This window comes from Nycticebus coucang, chromosome 16 (assembly GCF_027406575.1).
Source record: "Nycticebus coucang isolate mNycCou1 chromosome 16, mNycCou1.pri, whole genome shotgun sequence".
In the NCBI taxonomy this organism is placed as follows: domain Eukaryota; kingdom Metazoa; phylum Chordata; class Mammalia; order Primates; family Lorisidae; genus Nycticebus; species Nycticebus coucang.
In genome coordinates this window covers 8,696,959-8,720,499 of record NC_069795.1, presented here as the reverse complement: position 1 = coordinate 8,720,499, position 23,541 = coordinate 8,696,959, and the positions used below count along the sequence as shown (strand labels likewise).

The 23,541-nt window shown below is 44.5% G+C and overlaps 1 protein-coding gene across 7 annotated transcripts in view; it reads right to left on the bottom strand.

Moving 5' to 3' along the window:
• HLCS (holocarboxylase synthetase) overlaps positions 1–22,119 on the bottom strand; it is a 219,862-nt gene extending 197,743 nt beyond the window's left edge. For 4 of the 7 annotated variants that reach the window (XM_053564709.1, XM_053564712.1, XM_053564713.1 and 1 more), the window contains exon 1: positions 11,169–12,106. Coding sequence is in view for 1 of the 7 variants with exons in the window: in XM_053564708.1 (XP_053420683.1) it covers positions 10,391–10,435 (45 nt within the window). In the remaining 6 variants the exon portion in view is untranslated. Of the gene's footprint in view, positions 1–10,390; positions 10,522–10,707; positions 10,753–11,168; positions 12,107–22,044 lie in introns of those variants that run through there. The other 3 variants (XM_053564715.1, XM_053564711.1, XM_053564708.1) reach the window with 3 other exon arrangements.
• Positions 22,120–23,541: the final 1,422 nt, after the last annotated feature.

The following is a 23,541-nucleotide window of genomic DNA, read 5'->3' as shown; positions in this document are numbered from 1 at the left end:
TAATTTAAATATATATTTAATAGAAATCATGAGGCTTTCACTGGTAACAACTAGACAACGTGAAGAGCTTTTCTTTGAATGTTTGTATATGGTACGTGTGTTTATTACTCAGAAAGCACCAGTGCGAGTATCTGCATGTGCAGTTAAAAAGTAATTTAAACTATTTTTTTAACCAATAATCCTTTCTATTGTTGACTTAAACTCAAAATGAGAAATTTAATTTTGGACTGGTAAACACAAGCCACAGGGCAAAGGTGAAATTTCAGGCTTGGGCTGTGATCAGGGCCTCAAAGAAAAAAAACAGTTACTTTAAATCTTGCCAGTTAGCAAATGCCTACGTGGGCAGTTATCAAACCAATCACCACCTTCAGTATCCTGGGTAAAAGATTAATTTGGGAATTCCAGTTTTTAAAAACACTTACTCCAAATAGGAAAATTTTGTATTAAATGCACCTTAAATTTCCATGAATGATTCCTTATGAATATATAATGAAGCTGAGAAATTTATTACTTCATTGCATTTAATTTTATATACTTCGGTTATTTTTCTGATATTATTTATTGCTCTTGGATGGTTTATATTTATCAAAAGGACTCTTGAGTTCTACACCAGAGTTATCTGTAATTAAGAATATGGATGATAGTAGAGAGAAAGCAAGATGTGAGTTTTGGTCCAAGAATTAAAAGATGCTTTTTTTTTTTTTTTAGAGACAGAGTCTCACTTTGTTGCCCTCAGTAGAATGCTGTGGTGTTAGGGCTCACAGCAACCTCCAACTCCTGGGCTTAAGTGATTCTTTTCCCTCAGCCTCCCGAGTAGCTGGAACTACAAGTGCCCGCTATTTTTGTTGTTGCTGTTGCAGTTTGGCAGGGGCTGGGTTCAGACCCGCCACTCTCTATCTCTGGGGCCAGCGCCCTACTCACTGAGCCACAGGTGCCACCCCTATAGAGAATTCTTAATACTAGCTATCCCCCTTATTTCCCTGTATTAAGCATAAAAATATCTACTGTACAAAGTCAAGATAATGCTAATTGGGAGAATCGTGAATTTATTCACTATGAGTCTTGGTATAACCCCTATGTAACGTGATATTAAATTGGTAAGGAGGCGTTACATATATTTAAGAGAAGCTCTTATAAGATGTTTTAAATGGGGCTCGGCCCCTGTAGCTCAAGCATCTAATGTGCCAGCCACATACACCTGAGCTGGCGGGTTCAAATCCAGCCCGGGCCTGCCAAACAACAATAACAACTGCAACCAAAAAAAAAAAAATAGCCGGGCATTGTGGCAGGCGCCTGTAGTCCCAGCTACTTAGGAGGCTGAGGCAAGAGAGTCACTTAAGCCCAGGAGTTGGAGGTTGCTGTGAGCTGTGATGCCACGGCACTCAAAAGCTTGAGGCTCTTGTCTCAAGAAAAAAAAAAAAAAAGACAGGATTGAGGGCTTGGCGCCCTTGGCTCAGTGTGTAGGGGGCCAGCCACATACACCAAGGCTGGCGGATTCAAACCCTGCCCGGGGCCTGCTAAACAATAATGACAACTACAACAAAAAAAAATAGCCGGGCACTGTGGCAGGCGCCTGTAGTCCCAGCTGCTTAGGAGGCTGAAGCAAGAGAATCACTTAAGCCCAAAAAGAGTTTAAGGTTGCTGTGAGCTGTAACATAACAGCACTCTACCAAGGGCAAAATAGTGAGTCTCTCAAAAAAAAAAAAAAAAAAAGGATTGAGTAGAGTTAAAATGTATTTACCAACTGTTTGAATATGTTGGTTCTATCAGACATTAAATAATGGGAGGCAGAATCAATTTGGTCAGCTAGATTACACGTTTTAAGTGACAGTAGATGAATGTGATGGTGATGAAATGAAACTTACACAGAATACTATAGACAGAACTGACTGATTTTAAAGTGAAATAGCAAGATGGACCATCCTCCAGTAATTCAGTATAGAGCGTGGTGAGGGGCTGGTTGTTAAATTTTTAAGACCTTACAACTATCAGCTATTAGAATGCCAGTACCCTCAAAGACAAAAAGCAAAATTAAACAATAGAACTGATTCTCCAATCAGATGAGTATTTAAAGAGCCACAGTGAATGAGAGATGGGTTACTACAACTCCTTACTGGATACTTTCTAAGAACCAAAGGAACTACGTGGAAAATCTTTTGTTGTGGGTCTCTTCTTTTTTTGTTTCTTATTGAAACTGTATAGAAAATCTTGATCTTTCTTCAGTAGCTTTTTATTTTTTATTAAGACAGAGTCTCATTTTTTGCCCTCTGTAGAGTACCACGGTATCAGCCTAGCTCAGAGAAACCTCAGTCTCTTGGGTTCAAGTGATCTTCTTGCCTCAGTCTCCTGAGTTGCTGGGACTACAGGCACCCACCACAACACCTGGGTATTTTTAGAGACAGGGTCTCACTCTTGCTCAGGCTGATCTCAAATTCCTGAGCTCAGACAATCCATTTACCTTGGCCTCCGAGAGTGCTAGGATTACAGGTGTGAGCCATTGCGCCCAGCTTCAGTAGCTTTATCTTTTTTTTTTTTAGAGGCAGAATCTTGCTATCTTGTCAAACTCCTGACCTCAAGAGATCCTTCCACTTATGTTAATATATTGTTGCTTAGGAACAATTGCATAATCAAATCAAGCAAAAAGTGCAAGCAAATTTGTTGCTATTTTGCTAATCAAAAAAGGAGATAAAATTAGAGCATCAAAAGAATTTAAGTTAGAATACCTTAAACCAGTGGTTCTCAACCTTCCTAATGCCTCAGCCCTTTAATACAGTTCTTGTGGGTCAAAACCCACAGGTTGAGAACTGCTGCCTTAAACTATTAGAAATGTTAATTTGAACTAATGTCTTCAAGAGAAAAATACGTTTGCTAGCTTTGTTCACTGAGATGGCTTCAAAGTAACATTATCCCAGAGTGCACCTGAGTGCTCAGATCCTGGGATGTATGCTATGTTTTCCATTAAAAGGAACTAGAGATCCTTAGAAAAAGAGTTGATTCGGGTGTTAGGGACATGTCAGATAAGTGGGGACATCTTCTGCTAGGAAGCAGGGAAAGCTTCAAAGAAAAATGGGGCCAGTGAAAAGGATATAGGAGGCAAAATTAAAATATTCCCACCAAATTAGAATGATGTAACAAATTGAAATATATCAAATTTATGAAGAGCCAGGAATCCATGAAGACCCTCAAAGAAGGAAAAGCTTAAGTGTTCTGAAAGAATGTGTGTGCAGTCTGTTATTTTGAGTCTTGCTATTTGGTCATGTTTGTATTATTGATTCACATCTTGTACTGATGAAATTGATAAATTGTAACTTTAGTATTTATAATTTAATCCTTTAGAAGAGTGTTTCTTACCCCTGGGGGCATTAATATCAAGACCCTATATCTAAGCTGAGATTCCAAAGCAGAGAGAGCCACAGGAAATAACCATCAAAAATTCAGTCTGGGTGGCACCTGTGGCTCAAAGGAGTAGAGCACTGGCCCTATATACCAGAGGTGGTGGGTTCAAACCCAGCCCTGGCCAAAAAAAACAACTGCAAAAAAAAAGCCATAAGACAAAAAAAATTTCAGTCTGATCTGGCTTTAAAGCTCCCTAGGAATTAAACGTTCCTACCATGCACAATGGCTCATGCTTGTAATCGCAGCATTTTGGCAGGCCCAGGCAGGAGGATTGCTTGAACACAAGAATTCAAGACTAGCCTGGGCAACATAGCAAGACCCCACCTCTACAAAAAAAGTAAAAAAAAATTAGGCAGGCATGGTGACACATAGCTGGCGTCCCAGCTACCCAGGATGCTGAGAAGGAAGGATCACATGAGCTCAGGAGTTCAAGGCTGCAGTGAGCTGTGGTCAGACCACTGCACTCTAGTGTGAGTGACAGATTAAGACACTGTCTCTAAAAAAAATAAAGGAACATCTGTGAGGTGGGTGGGCACTCCCCTCCTTCCTATAGTGTAATTCTTGTTTTGTTTTGTTGGGGGTTTGGGTTTTTTTTTTTCTTCTGGAGACAGAGTCTCACCCTCGGTGGAGTGCCGTGGCATCACTGCTAACAGAAACCTCAAACTCTTGGGCTTAAGCAATTCTCTTGCCTCAGCCCCAAGTAGGTAGGACTATAGGTGCCACCACAATGCCCGGCTATTTCTTGTTGTTGTTGCAGTTGTTACTGTTTTAGCTGTCCCAGGCCGGGTTCCAACTCACCAGCCTCAGTGTATGTGGCCAGCGCCCTAACCACTGAACTACAGGCACTGTCCCTAGGGTTCTTTCAAAATTCAAAATTCTGTTTCTATTCAGCCTGTGAGCTGAATGTGTCCTTCCCTCCCACAGTTTTTAGGTTGAAGCCCTAGTCCCTAATGCCCCAAAATGTGACTACATTTGGAGATAGAGCTTTTAAGTAGTTAATTAAGGTAAAATGAAGTCACCAGGTGGGCCATAATCCAGGATGACTGATGTCCTTGTAAGAGGAGGGCAGGGCTGGGTACGCTGGCTCATGCCTAATCCTAACACTTTGGGAGGACAAGATGGGAGGATTGCTTGAGGCTGAGAGTTGCTGGAGACCAGCCTCCATGCTGGGCAGCATAGTAACACCCCATCTCTACAAAGAATAAACAAATTAGGTAGGCATGGTAATAGTGACAGAGTGAGACACCGGCTCTTAAAAAAAAAAAAAAAGACTTAAGAAATAACAATCATAGGGTGCAGCCTGTGGCTCAGTAGGCAAGGCACCAGCCCCATATACCGAGGGTGGCAGGTTCAAACCCAGCCCCGGCCAAACTGCACCAAAAAAATAGCCAGGCATTGTGTCAGGCTCCTGTAGTCCCCAGCTACTCAGGAGGCTGAGGCAAGAGAATCACCTAAGCCCGGAGTTGGAGGTTGCTGTGAGCTGTGTGATACCACGGCACTCTACAGAGGGCAATAAAGTACAAAAAAAAAAAGAAAAAGATAACAATCATAAATATTTGCATACTTAATAACATAGCTTCACAATATAGTCCAGCTGAGGCAGGAGGATCACTAGAGGCCAGAAGTTGGCAGCCTGAGCAACACAATGAGAGCCCATCTCTACAAAAAACAAATGTTAGCCAGGTGTGGTGGCGTGCACCTATAGTCCCAGCTACTTGGGCAGCTGAGGCAGCAGGATCACTTGAGCCCAGGAGTTCCAGGCTGCGTGAGCTATGATTGCACCACTGCCCTCCAAGCTAGGAGAAAGCCTCTTTAAAAAGGGGGTGGGGACGGCGCCTATGGCTCAAATGAGTAGGGCACCAGCCCCATATACAAGAGGTGGTGTGTTCAAACCCAGCCCTGGCCAAAAAAAAAAAAAGGAAGGGGAGCTTAGGACATAAACAGGGACAGAGGCCTGATCATGTGAAGACAGGGAGAAAATGGCAGCTACATGCCAAAGAGAGGCCGCAGGCAAAACCAACCCAGCTGACACCTTCATTCTGGACTTCTAGTTTCCTGTGCTATAAGGAAATAAATTTCTGTTGTCTAAACTGCCCAGTCTATGTGGCTTTGTTATGGCAGCCCTAACAGACCAACTCATCCTTGCTCTCTGAAAACCCTGCTGTCTCTAGCCCTTCTTTGAATCCTTGGGCCTGGGTTGTTGCCCCAGGTCCTGGCCACCTCTGTGTTCTCATCCTTGGTGACCCCATTCTCCCTTGTGGTGTCAGCAGCCACCTCTGCCCCTGACACTCAGTACTCATAGCCAGCTCTGGCCACTCCCAGGCTCCAGTGCCTCAGTCGCCACCCTTCAACTTACCTCTGCTTGGATACCCCACCCCATCAGTATCTCACAGGCAACATGAGCACAAACAGACGCATCTTTCCCCCACCAATCACCCTTTATCCTGGTTGTCTCATCTCTATTCAGGACATTTAACACACTCCTTTTCACTGGGACCCAGGATTTATTCACCTTGCCGTCCTGACTTCTCCTTGCCCCTGCGTCTAGTTTGTTCCTGTGGCCGTTGACAGGACCTCCACCTGGTCCCATCTTTCCAGTTCTCTGAGGGGAACTGGCACCGTAGCCTCCGATGCCTGTGTGCATTTCCCATGGCTCTGCCTCACCCAGCACACCCCGCACTTGACTTCCTAACATGCAGCTCTGATCCCATCATTCTCCCTCAAAGTGCAGTGTCTGCCCCTCCCCCACAACGTTCAGGGGGTCTTGCTGGGCATTCAGGACCTTCCACTGTACCCACCCAGCCTGTTCTCCCCACTTTTCCCACAGTCATTTAGCACCTACTGCACACTGGGCCCCATGCTTTTCACATGTAACCCTCTCAATAACTGCAAGGTAGTTATCTTGCAGAGGAGGAAATTTAATTGTTGAGGAAGTGAGCTCAAAGTCTAATAATTTTGGAGTCTTTCTGGTTCCAGTGTCCATCACCGTATAAACTAGGCAACTGAAAGCAAATTGCTCTACCCCTGACATCCCCTACCCCCAGGCTAGGGAGCAGTACCTGTCAATGGCCTGTTAGGAACTGGGCCGCACAGCGGGAGGTGAGCTGGATACATCTCACCAGCGGGGGCATTAGATTCTCAGGTGTGTAAGCCCTCCTGTGAACTTCACATGAATCAAAGGGAGCTCAGGGCCCTCACTGATCCTGCATTGCAGGGAACTGTATAATGACTTCATTATATACAGTAGAACCTCTGTAAGGTGACCACCCAAGGGACTGTAGCAAACTGGTCAACATACAGAGGTGGTCACCATCAGGAACTAGGTCTGCTGTACTGGTACATACATGTGCTAAATGTCCAGTGTATGAAAATTAGGTCAATTTAAGGTGGTCAATATAGGGAGATGGTCAACTATGGAGGCTTTAGTGTATTATAATGTAATAATAAAAATAAAGTGCACAATAAATGTAGTGCACTTGAATTATCCCCAAACCATTCCCCACTCCCTGGTCCGTAGAAAAATTGTCTTCCATGATACTGATCCCTAGTGCCAAAAAGATTAGGCACCACCTGTCTACACACAAAAGAAATAGTAATGGAACTCAAGATTCAAAATACAACAGTAGCAGAAAGTTCACATGTACCACTGCCACCCCAGACAGTCATTGGGTGCAGATCAGATGGACAGACTGGGATTGTCCCTCACTTGGACACACTCAGAAAGCTGCAAGTGGGATTTCGTGTCAAGATCACCAAAGAAGAGCAGGTACAGTGGCCCACGCATGTAGTCCTACCACTCTGGGAGGCTGAGTTAAGTAGATTGCTTGAGCTCAGGAATTCGAGACCTGCCTCTAAAAGACTAGCTGGGTGTTGTCATGGGAACCTGCGCTCCCAGCTACTTGGGAGACTGAGGCAACAGGATCACTAACCTAAGAGTGATGCCACGGCACTCTACAGAGGGTGACAAAATAAGACTGTCTAAAAAAAAAGAAAAAACAACCTGCTCTGAAAACGTAGAAGCATGATCCAAAAGACAAAAGAGGTTTCTGGTGTGCTTTCTGTACGGTAGCTAAACGTAAGAAATCCCTTACTGTTTTAAGGAACTTCAAGGGTAGGAAAATTCGGAGTTAAAAGTTAAAGTGTCTAGAATCTCACCTGATGTGCACACTGTGAGAGAGTATAACACGCCCCCTGTAGGGGCTCTTCTACAAATGGAACTTTACCCTGGAAGTGAGAACAATGTAACCTAAATATTGTACCCTCATATTAATTTGAATAAAGTTTTAAAAAAGTAAAATAAAAAGTTAGGCGCAGCCCCCATAGCACAATGGTTAGGGCGCCAGCCACATAGACCAAGGCTGGCAGGTTCGAACCTGGCCTGGGCCCGCTAAACAACAATGACAACTGCAACAAAAAATAGCCAGGCATTGTGGCAGGCGCCTGTAGTCCCACCTACATGGGAGGCTGAGGCAAGAGAAATCGCTTAAGCTCAAGGGTTTGAGGTTGTTGTGAGCTGTGACACCACAGCACTCTACCAAGGGCAACACAGTGAGACTCTGTCTCAAAATAAATAAATAAAAAGTTAAAGGGTCTAAATGTAATTTGGATCCTGGAACAGAAGAAAGGTTAGCACCCATTTTGTCGTTACTCAGTTCCTAACTAGCCACATGGTCTTAAACAAATTATGTCATCTCTCTGGGTCTCAGTTTGTCTTCAACTACTAAAAAAAAAAAAAAAAAAAACAAGAAAAAGAAAATCAAAAAAGACTTCCACTCAATCTCTAAAATTCTGTGATTCTTTATAATGTGATTCAATCTACAAAAATGTGATTTGCAGTGACCTCTTATTCACCTTTGTGTCCCTGGTATTAAATATTTAGCACTGTGCCTATACACAATAAGTGCTAAGAAGTTTTTGAATCCAAACTGGCTCACACCTCAATTTGTAAAGTGATGCAAAACTGTTATCTTTTACCCATTTGGCTACTAGGGAGCAAAGTGCTCACAAAAACTTCTCCATTGAAATCAAATGTATCTGCATCCAGCAGAGGGGAGAGGTTCTTTCAGTCCTGCCGTAAGACAGTCAATTTCTGGTGGGAGAAAGGGAGTCACTATATGTGAGATCTAAAGGCCATAGCTTTGGGGGTGCCCAGGTAATAACCTATCTGTAAGCAGTTTCCTGCCATTAGACACGATATCCGGTTGAGCTCACATATGAGCTTCCACATAAGTATAATGCCACCATCTCTACCCCACCACCAAGCACTCAAAAGTACTCATCCAATGGATGAGAGATCAACCTCCAAATGGGTGAGCATCGCTCCTAGTATGTACACAGTTGTCTTCCTAGATCGAGTTCCATTTCTTTCACTTTTAAAGATTTTGTTTTTAGACCGGGCACATTGGCTTACACCTGTAATCCTAGCACTCTGGGAAGCCGAGGCAGGTAACACTGTCTGAGCTCATGGGTTTGAGACCAGCCTAAGGAAAAATGAGACTTTGTCTCTAAAAATGTAGCCCAGCATTGTGGCAGGGGCCTATAGTCCCAGCTACTTAGGAGGTGAAGTCAAGAGAATCACTTAAGCCCAAGAGTTTAAGGTTGCTGTGAGCTATGATGCTACAGCACTCTACTGAGGGAGACTCTGTCTCAAAAAAATAAAAAATAATAAAGTTTTTATTTTTAAAGGGTTTGGGGAGAGGCTAATTTAAGAGGTCAAATAAATGAATGTGGAAAGAAATTGACCACAATGTAAAAGCATCAGCCAGTGCACCCTTCCCAGCAGCCCAGCACTGAGCCAGTGTGAGCTGCCACTGTGTAGTGAAGCAACAGAGGCTATGGCCTGGATTGAGACATCCTGGGTTCAAATACTCCTCTGACCCCCAACCCACTACATGCAATTGTGCACATTCAATGGCCCTGTAACCAGGGCAAGCACCTGTTTCCTCAGCTGTAACGTGGGAGTAAAAACAGCATCTACCTGTTTAAGATGAAGAGGTTTAAGAGACAGAACAGGGCCAAGCATGTAATCCCAGCACTTTGGGAGGCTGAGGTGGGAGGATTGTTTGAGGCCAGGAGTTCAAGGCCAATTGGGCAACACTGCAAGACCTGGTCACTTCCAAAAAAAATGCTGAGGATGGTGACACATGCCTGTATTCAAAGCTAAAAGGAGACTGAAGCAGGAAGAGCACTTGAGCCCGAAAGTTCCAGGCTGCAGTGCGCTATGACTGCATCACTGCACTCCAGCCTGGCCATGGAGTAGGAACAGGCACACAGGTTAAGAGGAATGACTGAGGATCGACCCACCTGGATGGAGTCAAAAGGAAGGGAATATCCAGGCACTTTCATTTCATCCTCACCACAGCTCTTATTTAAGGTGGTAATATCCGCTTCAAATAAAAGGTATATGATATAATCAACACATTATTACACAAAGCTGGCAGGACAACTCCTACCCAGGAAATCCACCGGCCCAAACATTTTCCTCAAGTGGCTACTGAGTAAAATTTATACTGAATTCAGTTTCAAGTCCTGGGCTGCCGCTCTTATTATCACCACATTATTTTATTTTCCTTTTTTTTTTTTTCTTTTTTTGAGACACAGTCTCACTTTGTTGACACGCAGTGCCATAAAGTCACAGGTCACAGCAACCTCAAACTCTTGGGCTTACGCAATTCTCTTGCCTCAGCCTCCTAAGTATCTGGGACTACAGGTGCCCCGTCCGTCACTCAATGCATGGCTATTTTCTTTTCTTTTCTTTCTTTTTTTTTTTGTTTGTTTGTTTTTGACAGAGTCTCACTCTTGCTCAGGCTGGTCTTGAACTCCTGGGCTCAGCAATCCACCAGCCTCAGCCTCCCAGACAGCTAGGATTACAGGTGTGAGCCACTGCACGTGGCCTCAACTTGTGATTTTAAAAGGAATTTATGAAAACCCCACTTTCAGCCCAAACACATTACAAGTAGTTTATGATAAAATAGCAGTAGGGAAAAAAACTCACCACAGGGCTAGTATGTCGACCCGGTTTATAAAATGGAAAAGCCATAAAGAGAGAAAACGCCCCAGTTTCCGCAGAGCGGCGTGACGCGGCTGATTTGGAACTCCTGCCTGATGTGGCCGCTTTCCACGGGATGTCAGCCCCGGGAAGACCATGGCATCCAGCCCCAACTAGGAAAAAGCAAAGCCAGGAGCACGGCGCCGTCGTGAGCAAACGCCTCCAGTCTGTAAATAACTCCTCGGGGGTTCAACAGCAGCGAGAAGGCGGGGAACCTGAGCCCCGGGATCTGGCCACTTCCCGGGGACCTGGCGCGCACGTACCTGCAGGCCCCGCTCCGGGCGAGGGAGCCGGGGAGGCGCGGCGCTGTCCGCACCGGCCGCGACCCGCCCTGCTGGGCGCTCCTGCCCGAGGCCCGGCACCCGCGGCGGCGGGGGACACGCACCCAAAGGGGTGCGGCGTCGCGGCCGAGGACAGCTCGGGTAGCAGCCGAGTCGTGGGAACGGACAGAGCCAGATCGGGACACTCCAGCCCTGCACAGGCGCTGCTCGGCCACCTCCAACCACACTGGCCGGGCCCTCTGGCTCCTCCAGAGCGCCCTGGGGGCTGCCGTTCTGCCCCAGCTGCCCAGAACACTGCGTCGCCGGCCCCACTATCCGCTGGGGCGTTCCTGCCTGTCCCTTGGGGCTCCCCTTATATGTCAAAATGTCACGTCCCCAGGGAGATATGCTCTGACCCCCAAGCCAATGGGGGGCCCCTCCCACCTGCAACCACACTCACCCACCTAGTAATTAATTGCGTGTGTGAAATGTGGGTCTCTCTCCCCCTGGAGACCGGAAACCCGTGGGGTCAGGCGTTGGGTCTGTTTTCCATAATAAAATAATAAAAAGTGGCTGAAGGTTCTGCTACATGAGTGACAGAAAAGAAAAGTAGCCAAATATCTTGATGGGATATCTGGGGAAGGAGGTGCCATATGAGCTTAAATTGTTTACTCTAGGCCTTTCCCTGTTACTCCTCCCTCATTACAATGGGCGGCTGAGAGCTGGATCTGTTAACTCCTTCTCTTCCTTTACTGAGGACACCACCAGAATTCTGCCCTATCAGAACCGTAGAGTCTCCGTGTTCCCGTCTGAAACCTGAATCCTTCCCAGGGATCATAGCAATTTCCGGAAAAGACTTTTGGCCTCCCCTTCTCGGTTTAGGGGAGCAGGGAATTCTTCAGTTTGTGGTGGGGCACACGTGCTGTTAATTAGAATGCGTCCTCAAAAAAGAAGTAAATGAATGGGAAAAAGGAATCCAGTCTGACCTTCAGAGAAGGGTCTGTGGATTGTCTAACCCTAATTCAATCTCAAATGAGATTGCCATTGTCACTGCTAGAGTTTCTGGTAAATGCAAGAGCTGAAATTCAGGGATGGTCAGAATGAAGGTCCTCAATTAAATGATTTTTGGTTGCTACAAAATATTCCATATTTGAGTTTTCCAGTATTTGTTTACTCATTCTTCAATTGGTGGACTATTTTTTCCCCAAGTGTTTGCTTTCATAATACTGAGGATAACAGTCCTATAAAAAAATTTTAGCCCCTTTCTGGTAATTGTTTAGGATATAGCCTTATGTTCCTATAAATGATATGACTGAGTCAAAAAGTATGAAACTTTTAAGACTAAATGTAAGACCAAATTTCTTACCTCAAACGTTGTATAATTTTATCTTCTAATAAAAGACTAAGCACACCCTTGGAACATTAAGTCCTATACAATTTCTTTTAATCTTTGCTATTGTGATTAATGAGAAATGGAATCTCTCTTTAAGAGTTTTTCTTTTCCTTTTGAATTGCTAGAAAAACTGATTTTTCCCATTTTTTGCATTTCTTCCATGAATTGACATGGATTTTGGTATTAATATTTTCCTTATTGATTTATATATGCACTTTCTGTATTAGAGATACTTACCCGCAGGCTATCATACAGCATGTTTGACAAAATATAGCATATTTTCCCCAGTTTACCATTTGCCTTTTAATTTTGTTTGCAATGATTTGATGAACTATTTTAAAATTTTAATCAAGACAAACTTCTCATCTTCTTTTTTCATGACTTTTTCTGTGGACTTTATTTAGAAGTCCAATTTTCCAAACTATAAATGTGCCCCATTCCTTGCAGTTTTTAAATGGTTACACTTCAGATTAGAGGATGATCTCCAAGACCTCTTCCAATTCTAAAATTTTAGTGTTTTCTGATTTTATCTACATTGTTATTTGCAACTACAACATGCACAATTAGTAGATATCTTAGAGCATTGGTTCTCAACCTTCCTAATGCCGCAACCCTTTAATACAGTTCCTATGGGTCACGACCCACAGGTCGAGAACAGCTGTCTTAGAGAAATGGAGTTCCCAGTGGCTTTTTAAAACTTTATATGTTATTCAATATACTCAACAGAATTTCTGTAACCTATATGGTAAGGTACAAAGTCTAGTAAAAGCACCGTGTACCTACTCCCAACTTAAGAACTAGAATATCACCAATACCTCTCTACCTGTTTATTCTATCCCCCAGGCTCCCCGCTCTCAATTTTTTTTTAATTAGTTTATTTAGTTCATTAGATATATATATATATATTTTTTTTTTTTTTTGAGACAGAGCCTCAAGCTGTCACCCTGGGTAGAGTACTGTGACATCACAGCTCACAGCAACCTCCACTTCCTGGGCTCAAGTGATTCTCCTGCCTCCGCCTCCCAAGTAGCTGGGACTCAGGCGCCCACCACAATGCCCAGCTATTTTTTGGTTGCAGCCGTCACTGTTTGGCGGGCCCGGGCTGGATTCAAACCCACCAGCTCAGGTGTATGTGGCTGATGCCTTAGCCACTTGAGCCACAGGCGCCAAGCCAATCCCCACTCTCAATTTTACATTTATTCCCTTGCTTTAAAAAATAAATCTTAGGGTGGTGCCTATGGCTCAAAAGAGTAGGGCGCAGCTCCATATGCCAGAGGTGGCAGGTTCAAGCCCAGCCCCGGCCAAAAACTGCAATAAAATAAAATAAAATAAAAATAAATCTTAAATACAAATTAATGTATCCCTAATCATTACATCATTTTGGTTCTTACTTTATAAAAATAATATTATTCAATAAGTAGGCTTCTGGGCCTTGCAGTCTTTCCACTCAAAGTTTCTAAGAATCATACACACAATTGTGCATAATTACATGTATCCATTTTCACTACTATATAATATTTTCCCATATACCTCTGCATAGCTGCACTGTATCCATTTTCACTGCTCTAGTAATATTCCATCTATAACTATACCCTACTTTGTTTAGCCATTATCTTGCTGATGGAACCTGGGTTATTTTTAGTTTGTTTGCTATGACAAACAATGCTGCTGTGAACATCCACTTAGTTATTTCCTGGGTCTGCTAAGTAAGCATTTCTCCCAGTATGGACAGAGGAGAGGTACAGTCAGAGTAAGCTAATTAATGTTCATAATCAAAATATAATGCTAAACTGTTCTCCAAAGTAGTTATACCAATGTACACTAGTGATTTGTGTACTTAACTCAGAATTATTTTGACAAACACTTTTTCTTTTATCAGTGGTTCTCAACATTACTAATGCCACGATATATTTTCATTGTTACAAAGGGGTCAAGACCCACAGGTTGAGAACTGCTGTTTTAGATGTACACTGTTTTTCACAAATGTCTTGGAAAATCCCGAGGTCCTCAAGAACAGAGCTTTGTATTGTGGTTCTTAGTCAAGAAAATCTTCTAGAGGCAATGAGGCAGCGAATTACAAATCCCCTATTGTCCAAAGTGTAAATGTAGGTCATGGCGCCTTAGATTAGAACTGTGCTCCTAGGACAACGGTAGGGGTGTTACTAACCTAAAAACTCTGATGTAAGCTTGGTCTGGGGAGTCTTCCCAGTAATATGGGAATCCTTTTCACAATAGCCTGAGTAGCTGCTTTCAGAAGCCACTGCTATTTGTAGCCCTCTGCCCTCAACTCCCATGTTACATACAACCTTCTATTTAAATCACCCACTGTCCTTAAAGGCTGTAAAAACATTTACATCTTTTGTTCAGTATTTACAATTCTGGGCATTTATCCTCAAAATGATCACAAAAGAGAGAAATAATATTTATAAAGACTTTAATAGAAACATTGTTTATAAGAGTGTTTTATGTTGTAGCCCCTTTATCCAGGGGCTAGAGTACCATGGCATCAGCCTGGCTCACTGCAACCTCAAACTCGCAGGCTCAAATTATCCTCCTGCCTTAGTCTCCAGCTGGGACTACAGATATGTGCAAATACGCCCAGCTAATTTTTCTATTTTTAGTACAGATGGGGGTCTCTTGCTCAGGCTGGTCTTGAACTCCTGACCTCAAAGAATCTACCCCCTTGACCTCTCAGAGTGCTAGGATTACAGTTATGAGCCACAGCGCTCAGATTATAATAGTGATTTTTTTTTTAATTGGAAAAGTTTAAATGTTCAATGGAGAACATATGGAGCAAATTATTGTGTACAATAGTCCCCCCTTATCCACAGGAGGTATGTTCTAAGACCCCCAGTGGATGCCTGAGACCACAAACAGTACCAAACCCAACATAGAACTGTTTTTTTCCTAGATAGATACCTATGATAAATTATTATTTAATGTATAAATTAGGCACAGCATCAAATTAATTACTAATAATAAAATAGAACAATTAAGTAAAATTAGGGTTACTTGAACACAAGCACTATGATACCAAGCAGATCAGATAACTGGGATGGCTAGTGAGTGACTACAGGGAACATTGCGTACACAGCACAGATCTGCTAGACAAAGGGGTCGCTCATATCCCAGGTGGGACAGAACTAGATGACGAGTGATTTCATCACGATATCCGGAACAGTGCACAATTTAAAACATATGAATTGTTCTAGAATTTTCCATGTAATATCTTGAAACTGCAGTTGACCAAGGGTAACTAACACCATGAGAAGCAAAATCCCAGAGAAGGGGAGACCACTATATATCCACTCAGTGGTACAAGGAATAACACAGCCTTTTTTTTCTTTTCACAATCATTTGAGATTAACTTATGGATATCATAACCCTTTACCTCTAAGTATTTCAATATATTTCCCAAGAACAAAAATATTGCTCTTAAGTAACCACATTGCTTTGAGGAAATTCAGAAAATTTATCATTGCAAAGATCAAATTCAGACATTAGTATTAATCCAATGCTAATACCTTCTATTCCATACATATTTTTATTGTTGCCAATTGTCCCAATATCTTTTCTAGCAATATTATTTTTCCCAATTCAAGGACACATGTGTCATTTTGTTGTCGTGTACCTCAATTCCCTTTTAATCCGAAAAATTCCTTAGTCTTTCAAGAACGTGACACCTTTTAAAAGTCAGCCCCTGGGGCCTAAGGAGTGGCTCAGCCTTGTAATCCAAGCACTCTGAGAGGCCACAGCCTGTGGATTGCCTCAGCTCAAGAGATCAGCCTGAGCAAGAGCAAAACCCCATAGCAAGGCATTACTGGGGGGGTGGGGGTGGGGGTGCTAAGGCAAGAGAATATTAAAGTGGCGCCTGTGGCTCACTGGGTAGGGCGCCAGCCCCAAATACCAAGGGTGGCAGGTTCCAACACAGCCCCAGCCAAACTGCAACAAAAAAATAGCCGTGCGTTGTGGCGGGCGCCTGTAGTCCCAGCTACTCGGGAGGCTGAGGCAAGAGAATAGCCTAAGCCCAAGAGCTGGAGGTTTCTATGAGGGCGACAAAGGGAGACTCTGTCTCTTTAAAAAAAAAAAAGAGAGAGAGAGAGAGAGAGAGGGAGAGGATCTCTTAAGCCCAAGAGTTTGAGGTTGCTGTGAGCTTTGTTGCCATGGTACGGAGGACAACAAAGTGAGACTCTTGTCCCCAAAAAAAGTCAGCCTCATAATTTTCTAGCTGGCCTCTCCATTTGAATTTGACATCTCTCATGATTCAACTCAGGTTATGTATGTTTGGCACATGACATCAGTTCACCCCTTCTTGGTGATGCCAACTTGGATCACATGGCTAAGGTGGTATCCACTACATTTCTCCACAATAATGGTTCCTTTTTTACTTGTGTAATTAATAAATAATCTGTGGAGTGATTCTCTGAGACAGTAGTATCTTATGCCTTAGTGCTGTGGTTTGAACATGTCCCTAAAGTTCATGTGTGGGAAACTCAATCCCCAATGTAACAGTGTGGAAAGGTGGGACCCATAAGCAGTGACTACTTAGCAGGTCACGAGGGCTCTGACATTCTGGTGGATGAATACTATTGTTTCAGAATAGGCTCCTGATAAGAGGATGGATGAGTTCAGCCTCCTTCCCTTCTTTCTCTTGCCCTTTCATTTTTTACCAGGGGATAACACATTAAGAAGAACCTCATGGGAGGCGCCTGTGCCTCAAAGGAGTAGGATGCAGGCCCCATATAGTGGAGGTGGCAGGTTCAAACCCGACCCCGGCCAAAAACTGCAAAAAAAAAATAGAACTTCAGCTTGGCACCCGTAGTTCAGTGGTTAGGGCGCCAGCCACATACACTGGGCCCGCTAAACAACTACAACAACAAAAAAATAGCCAGGTGTTCTGGTGGATGCCTGTAGTCCCAGCTACTTGGGAGGCTGAGGCAAGAGAATTGCTTAAGCCTAAGAGTTTGAGGTTGCTGTGAGTTGTGATGCCAAGGCACTCTACCGAGGCCAACAAAGTGAGACTCGGTCTCTTTAAAAAAAAAAAAAGAGAGAGAAGGGCTGCGCCTGTGGCTCAAAGGGGTAGAGTGCTGGTACCGTATGCTGAAGGTGGCGGGTTCAAACCCAGCCCCGGCCAAAAACTAGGCAAAAAAAAAAAAAAAAGAATATTAGGGCAGCACCTGTGGCTCAAGGGAGTAGAGCGCCAGCCCCATATGCCAGAGGTAGCAGGTTCAAACCCAGCCCTGGCCAAGAAAAAAAAAAAAAGAGAGAGAGAGAGAGGATCGCTTAAGCCCAAGAGTTTGAGGTTGGTACCAAGGGCAACAAAATGAGACTCTATCTCAAAAAAAAGAAGGACCTCATCAGATGTGGCCCCTTGATCTTGGACCTTCCAGACTCTAGAACTATGAACCAAATAAATTTCTGTTTAGTATAAATTATACAGTCGTAGGTATTCTGTTACAGGAGCATAAAACAGGCTTAGAGACACAATAAGCTCCTACCCCCTAGTTTTAGCATCCATTACTTATTCCTACCTGAATCAGTTAATACTGTGATAGTCACAACATGGCAACTTTTCTAACTCTATTGTTCCTTCCACATTCATTAGTTGGCAACGTACTATAAAGACATGTCCCTTTTAATTCTATGTATTTGTTAGTAAGTTTATTTGGTTTTTAGTATCACTCTAGAATCATGGATTCTTTTTTATTCAATGTGACAATCCATTACTGTCATTTAGATGCTCAAATTGTTCTGGGTTTGGCATGGGAGCCCTCCAAAGCTGGCCCCTGTGTCCTTGTGACCTATCTCCATCACTCTTTGAGCACCTCTTTGCTTTCTGGCACAAGGTGTTCCTAGTTCATCATTCACTTTCCCTGCCTCTCCCTGAAAACAATGAGCCATTTCTCCAAAGAGCTCTGGCTCCTTTTAACCGACAATGGTATTTAGAGACCAAGATCGGTCTTGAGTAATGCTCATGGCCACTGGGCTGGCCCTGTTCCCAGGCTCTCTCGGCAGACAGATCTAGGAAATAAATTATCAAAACAGTTCTTCTTAAGCTATTGCTAGGCTGTTGAGGAGTATTGGAGACTTGCCTGTGGCTGCCACAGTAAGCCTTGCTTCTTGGGACTGGTCCTTTCTCAGATCTTTCCAGAAGTGGGAAAATTATTTCATGGTCCCTTGTCAGCATAGCTTCAGAATCGCTGTTGACCTACAGCTTCATTACAAGAGAAAGTAAATTGTATTCTTTGGTTGGTTGAACTAACATCTACCACTGTTGTCCAAAGAAGGTTTAGACACCATAACAAGAAAGAAGCACCACACAGGAATTCCACGTCTAACACTGGAATGTCTCCACTGCAGAGTCTCGCTGCTGCCCATGCCAACCCCAGAACCACCCTTGGACCTAGGGAGCCCTCCTCTGGCTGTGCTGCTCCCCTGTGAGCATTTCACAGGCCTAAGGGATCCCCCATTTCCTAGGCCCGGGCAATTTAAGGAAGGGAAAGGCTCATCCCCTTGCCCCCAGCTGAAGACACTGTAGCCATCGTAACTACAAATGTAACTACAAAGGACACATGTGACTATCTGTACCCCTGGATAAGGGACACAGGCAGAGCTTTTTCAGACTTGGGTCTTTCCTTCTGCCAGGAGCTCCGGTGCTTTTTCTATATTCTTTTCTGTGGAATAAATCCTATCTTACCACCTAAAAAAAAAATCAAAACAAAAAGCCTCTCATTTCAGTGCCCAGAGCTCTCCCTTGTCTTCCTTGCTCCATATGTTTACCCCTTTCTCTCACAGGGTGGATGCTGGCTCCTAATATCACATTTACTTATTTGCTTAAGCCTACAATGCACAGAAAATACTTTCAGAACTGCTACACCAGATCACTACCAACTGAGTTAAGTTCAACATTTCTCTGTAGTTTGGTTTGCTTGTTCACATAGAAGGTGTATAGTTGAAAAGCTATGTTCAAAGTTATTTGGGTTTACTTTTCTTTTTTTTTTTTTTTGTAGAGACAGAGTCTCACTTTATGGCCCTCGTAGAGTGCCGTGGCATCACACAGCTCACAGCAACCTCCAACTCCTGGGCTTAAGCGATTCTCTTGCCTCAGCCTCCCGAGTAGCTGGGACTACAGGCGCCCGCCGCAACGCCCAGCTATTTTTTAGTTGCAGTTCAGCCAGGGCTGGGCTTGAACCCGCCACCCTCAGTATATGGGGCCTGCGCCTTACTGACTGAGCCACAGGCGCCGCCCTGAGTTTACTTTTCTATGGTTAAGTTACTGTACAGTTTAGTGCACTTGTTCACTTTGGCTTACATTCAATTTTAGGTTTCTTTCCCCCCATCTTTGTTGATGTAAGTTTACTTTTTAGATATTAAAACATTCCCATTTCTAAAAATCAAAACTACCCACAAAGTCATGACTAGACATGCCATTTTCTCCTGGACTTTCACCCCATTCCTATCCACCCTCTACAAGCAACCACTTTATTACTTTCTAGTCTTTTCTTCCTTGGTGTCTTTTTTTTTCTTTTCCTTTTTTTTTTTTGTTTTTGTTTTTTTGTTTTTTGCAACAATACACAAAAAAACAGGGAAATATTCACTTATCGGTACTTTATATCCTGGAAATCACTCTGTATCAGTTCTTCCTGGACTCTTTTCTTTTTTTTGCAGTTTTTGGCCGGGGCCGGGTTTGAACCCACCACCTCTGGTATATGGTGCCCTACTCCTTTGAGCCACAGGTACCACCGCCCTTCCTGGACACTTTTTTACAACTATACTACATAGTACTGCATTATATGGATATATCAGAGTTTACTCAACCAGTTGCCTGTGTATTGGCCTTGAGGTTGTTTCCAAAGTTTTGCCATTACAAACAATGTTGCAATGAGTGACCTTGTACATATATACACACAAAAATATGTATACTTTTATAGTGGCATAGGTGTTTTTCTTCAGGGTAAATTCCTAGCTGTAGAACTGCTAGGTCAAGGGTAAATAAATGCATATGTTGCTTTGTTAGATATGGCCAAATTCCCCTGGGTAGTAGTTGTAGCAGCTTGCATCTCCCCCACACCCCAGCCATATATAAAAGCACCTATTTCCCTGGCCTGTCCTACTGATTTTCACCTTTTGCAAATTGTATGGTGTGGATGTAGCTTATTATGGCAGAAAATGAACATCTTTTTGTTTATTTAAGGGCCAGTTTCATGCCATTTTTGTGCAGGCTGTTGGTTCATGTGGAGGATTGAATTCTGCTCTTTTTCTTCTATTGCCCAAATTCCTTTCTAAAGAGGTCTGATGAATTATGCCCTATATAAACCATAAAATCTCATTAGATTGTTTTTGTGCTATTCGTTTTATCTCTTTTGCACAGGCTGGAGTGTATTAGGTGAATCATAGCTCACTGCAGCTTGGAACTCTTAGGTTCAAACAATTCTCTCACCTCATCCACCCCAAAGTGCTGGGATTACAGGCCTTGAGCCACCATGCTGAGCTTCAATGGATTTTTTTCTTTCCAACCTGATTCTCATATGGCAATCACATAACAGAAGACACTCCCCTTATCTTAATTCAAGCATTCCTTTCTACTCCAACAGACAAAGCTTAACTCCTTCTACCAATCTAAAGAATCCCTAACCCACCTATGACTTGCTAAGTACCCCTCCTTTAAGATGTCCTACCTTTGGGGGCCGAACTAATGAACACATTCCATGCATTGATTTATGATTTTTACCAGTAATTCCTGTCTCCACAAATATATAAAACCAAACTGTAACCTGGCCAGCATTTTTTTGAGACAGAGTCTCAAGCTGTCACCCTGGAGAGTGCCATGGCATCATAGCTCACAGCAACCTCGAACTCTTGGGCTTAATCAATTCTCTTGCCTCAGCCCTCCCAAGTAGCTGGGACTACAGGTGCCCGCCACAACACCCCGTTATTTTTTGTTGTTGTTGTTGTAGTTTTAGTTGTCTTTGTTTATTATTAGGCCTGAGCTGGGTTGGAACCGCCAGCTCCGGTGTATGTGGCTAGGTCCCTAACCATTGAGCTACGGGTGCCACGCTTTCTCAAGATCTCTTAATTAAGACTATGTTCACTCATACTGGCTCAGAGTAAACCTCCTTAAATATTTTGACACAATTTGGTTTTTCCATCAATAATGTCTTCTGACTATTTTAAAAGAGTCCAGTCTGTCTTATAAATAGTATAGCTTTGTTTTTTTTAAGGCACAATGCAATAAACTACCCACCACCAAAGTCCGAAATCAAGCGGGCACTTTTTGAATTTTCAGTTCTCAATCTTTTAGCATTACATACACATTTGAGATATTAACCCTTCATTCATGAGGTATGTTGCAAACATTTTTTCCCAGTTTGCCAACTGTCTTTTATTTATTTACAGAAGGTTGTGAGTGGGCGCCATGCACAGTTTTTGTTTTTTAACGTCATCACATGTATCAATATTCTCTCCTGGAATCTAGGCTTTCGATCACTAGAAAGCTTTTCCCTACCCAGGTGCTAGAGAAATTGACCCGTTTGCCCGCAGCCTGCAGGCCCATGCTGTTTGCTCCCTAGACTCTAGTGTCCGGGACCCGATGCCAACCCCAGCACCGGGACGGGGGCGCCGGGACCGAGACGCACGGGCCGCGTCGGCCGCGCGTGCGCACTGACGAGCCAGTCCAGCTGGCCGGCAACCAGCCGAGGGGAGCGCGAGGAGCGCGGGAAGGCGGCGCTGCTCCGGAGACCGCGAGGCCCCTCCTGAGGCCCTACCGGAAGCTCCGCCCCCTCCCACAGGCTGCAGCGGGTTTTCCGGATGTCGCTCCTGCAGCCCGGTGGCCCCGACTGCGGATACGACCTCTTCCCTTAGCACCTGTTTGGCCGGTACCGCCCGACCCTCGCCTGGCCCCCAGGCGTGCGCGCGACCCCCGCTCTGGCCAACAGCGGCCGATTTACCTCTGAGGCCGAGCTCGCCGGCTCCTCCGCCGGGTGGTCGCCCGCGAGTTCCCGCCGCGCTGCGCCCCCTGGCGGCGGGCCCGGCCGTGCAGTCGCGCATTGCGCAGGAGCGCCGGCCTCCGCCCGCTCCCACGGCCCCCCGAGCCAGGTCTGCGGAGAACCGGTTCACGCTTCTCTTCCAAGAGCCTGCCCTCGCCACGCCGCCCGAGGAGACGATCCTCTTATATTGTCTTTGCGACCTTCCTCGACGCTCGCTCCCTCCGAGCGATCCGTACTGGCCTTCTGGACCCGTCTGTCACCACGCTCAGCACAACAAAGGCGCTGCACTTTCCCGTAGTCCTCCCCTCAGCCTTTTTCCTCCTGGTACCAAACACCGCAATAGCTTTTCAGTAGCAACATCCAATTCCCCAGTTTTCCAACACCAACGGATGTCTGGCAGTTTAATTTGCACCAGGGGGCAAATTAGCGCCAACACCACTGGTTAAGGGCTCAGTCCACACATGGCCAGCCACTATGGAGTCCCCAGGCCAGCCACATTTCTGCCCCACCCGCTAGAAATGGAAGGATTCCCACAGCTGCTCTCAGGTTCAGTAGTTCCCTGATTAACTCACAGAACTCAGGAAAGTACTGCACTTACTATGTCCCGATTATTACGAAGGTTACCCTGAAGAACAGCCAAACGGAAGAAATGCCTGGAGGTGGGGGGCTGGGGTTTCCATGCCCTGTGGGAGTGCGGCCCCCCAGCACCTCGCCGGCCAGGAAGCTCTCTGGGCCTGTTGTTTCAGGGGTTTTCTCTTTTTCATTACAAGGGCACGATTAAGTTATTGGCCCCACTGGTGATTGAACTCAACTCTCAGCCCGTGTCCCCCCTACTCCCTAAAGGTAGAGGAAGGGCTGTTTGAGGCAGAAAGGACTCTGGTCACCAACTGCGTCATTCCATTCAGGGACCCAGCAACAGTCACCTCATTAGCATAAACTCAGGTTAAAGGGACTCTGTGAAAAACAAAGACACGCATGTATTTCAGGAAATTACAAGGGTTTGGGGGGGTTCTGTGCCAAGAACTGGCGACAAAGACCAAATATAATTGTTTTTTATTATACCACAGTGCCCTAAACGCATAACCCAGTCTGATTGTGAGAAAAACATCAGACAAACCCCAACAGAGGGACGTTCTACAAAATAGCTGACTGACCTAAAAGCTGTCAAGGTTGTAAAACTTTTCAGAATCAAAATGGAGTCACTTGTGTTAAGAAAACAACAACAGGCTGGGGCGGTGGCTCACGCTGGGAACTTGAGAGCCGAGGCAGGTGGATTGCCTGAGTTCATGAGTTGGAGACCAGCCTGAGCCAAAGTGAGACCTCATCTCTAAAAAAATAGCGGGGGTTGTGGCTGGCGCCTGTAGTCCCAGCTACTTGGGAGGCTGAAGCACAAGAGTGCTTGAGCCCAAGAGTGTGAGGTTGCTGTGAGCTGTGAGCTGTGACGCCACAGCACTGTAA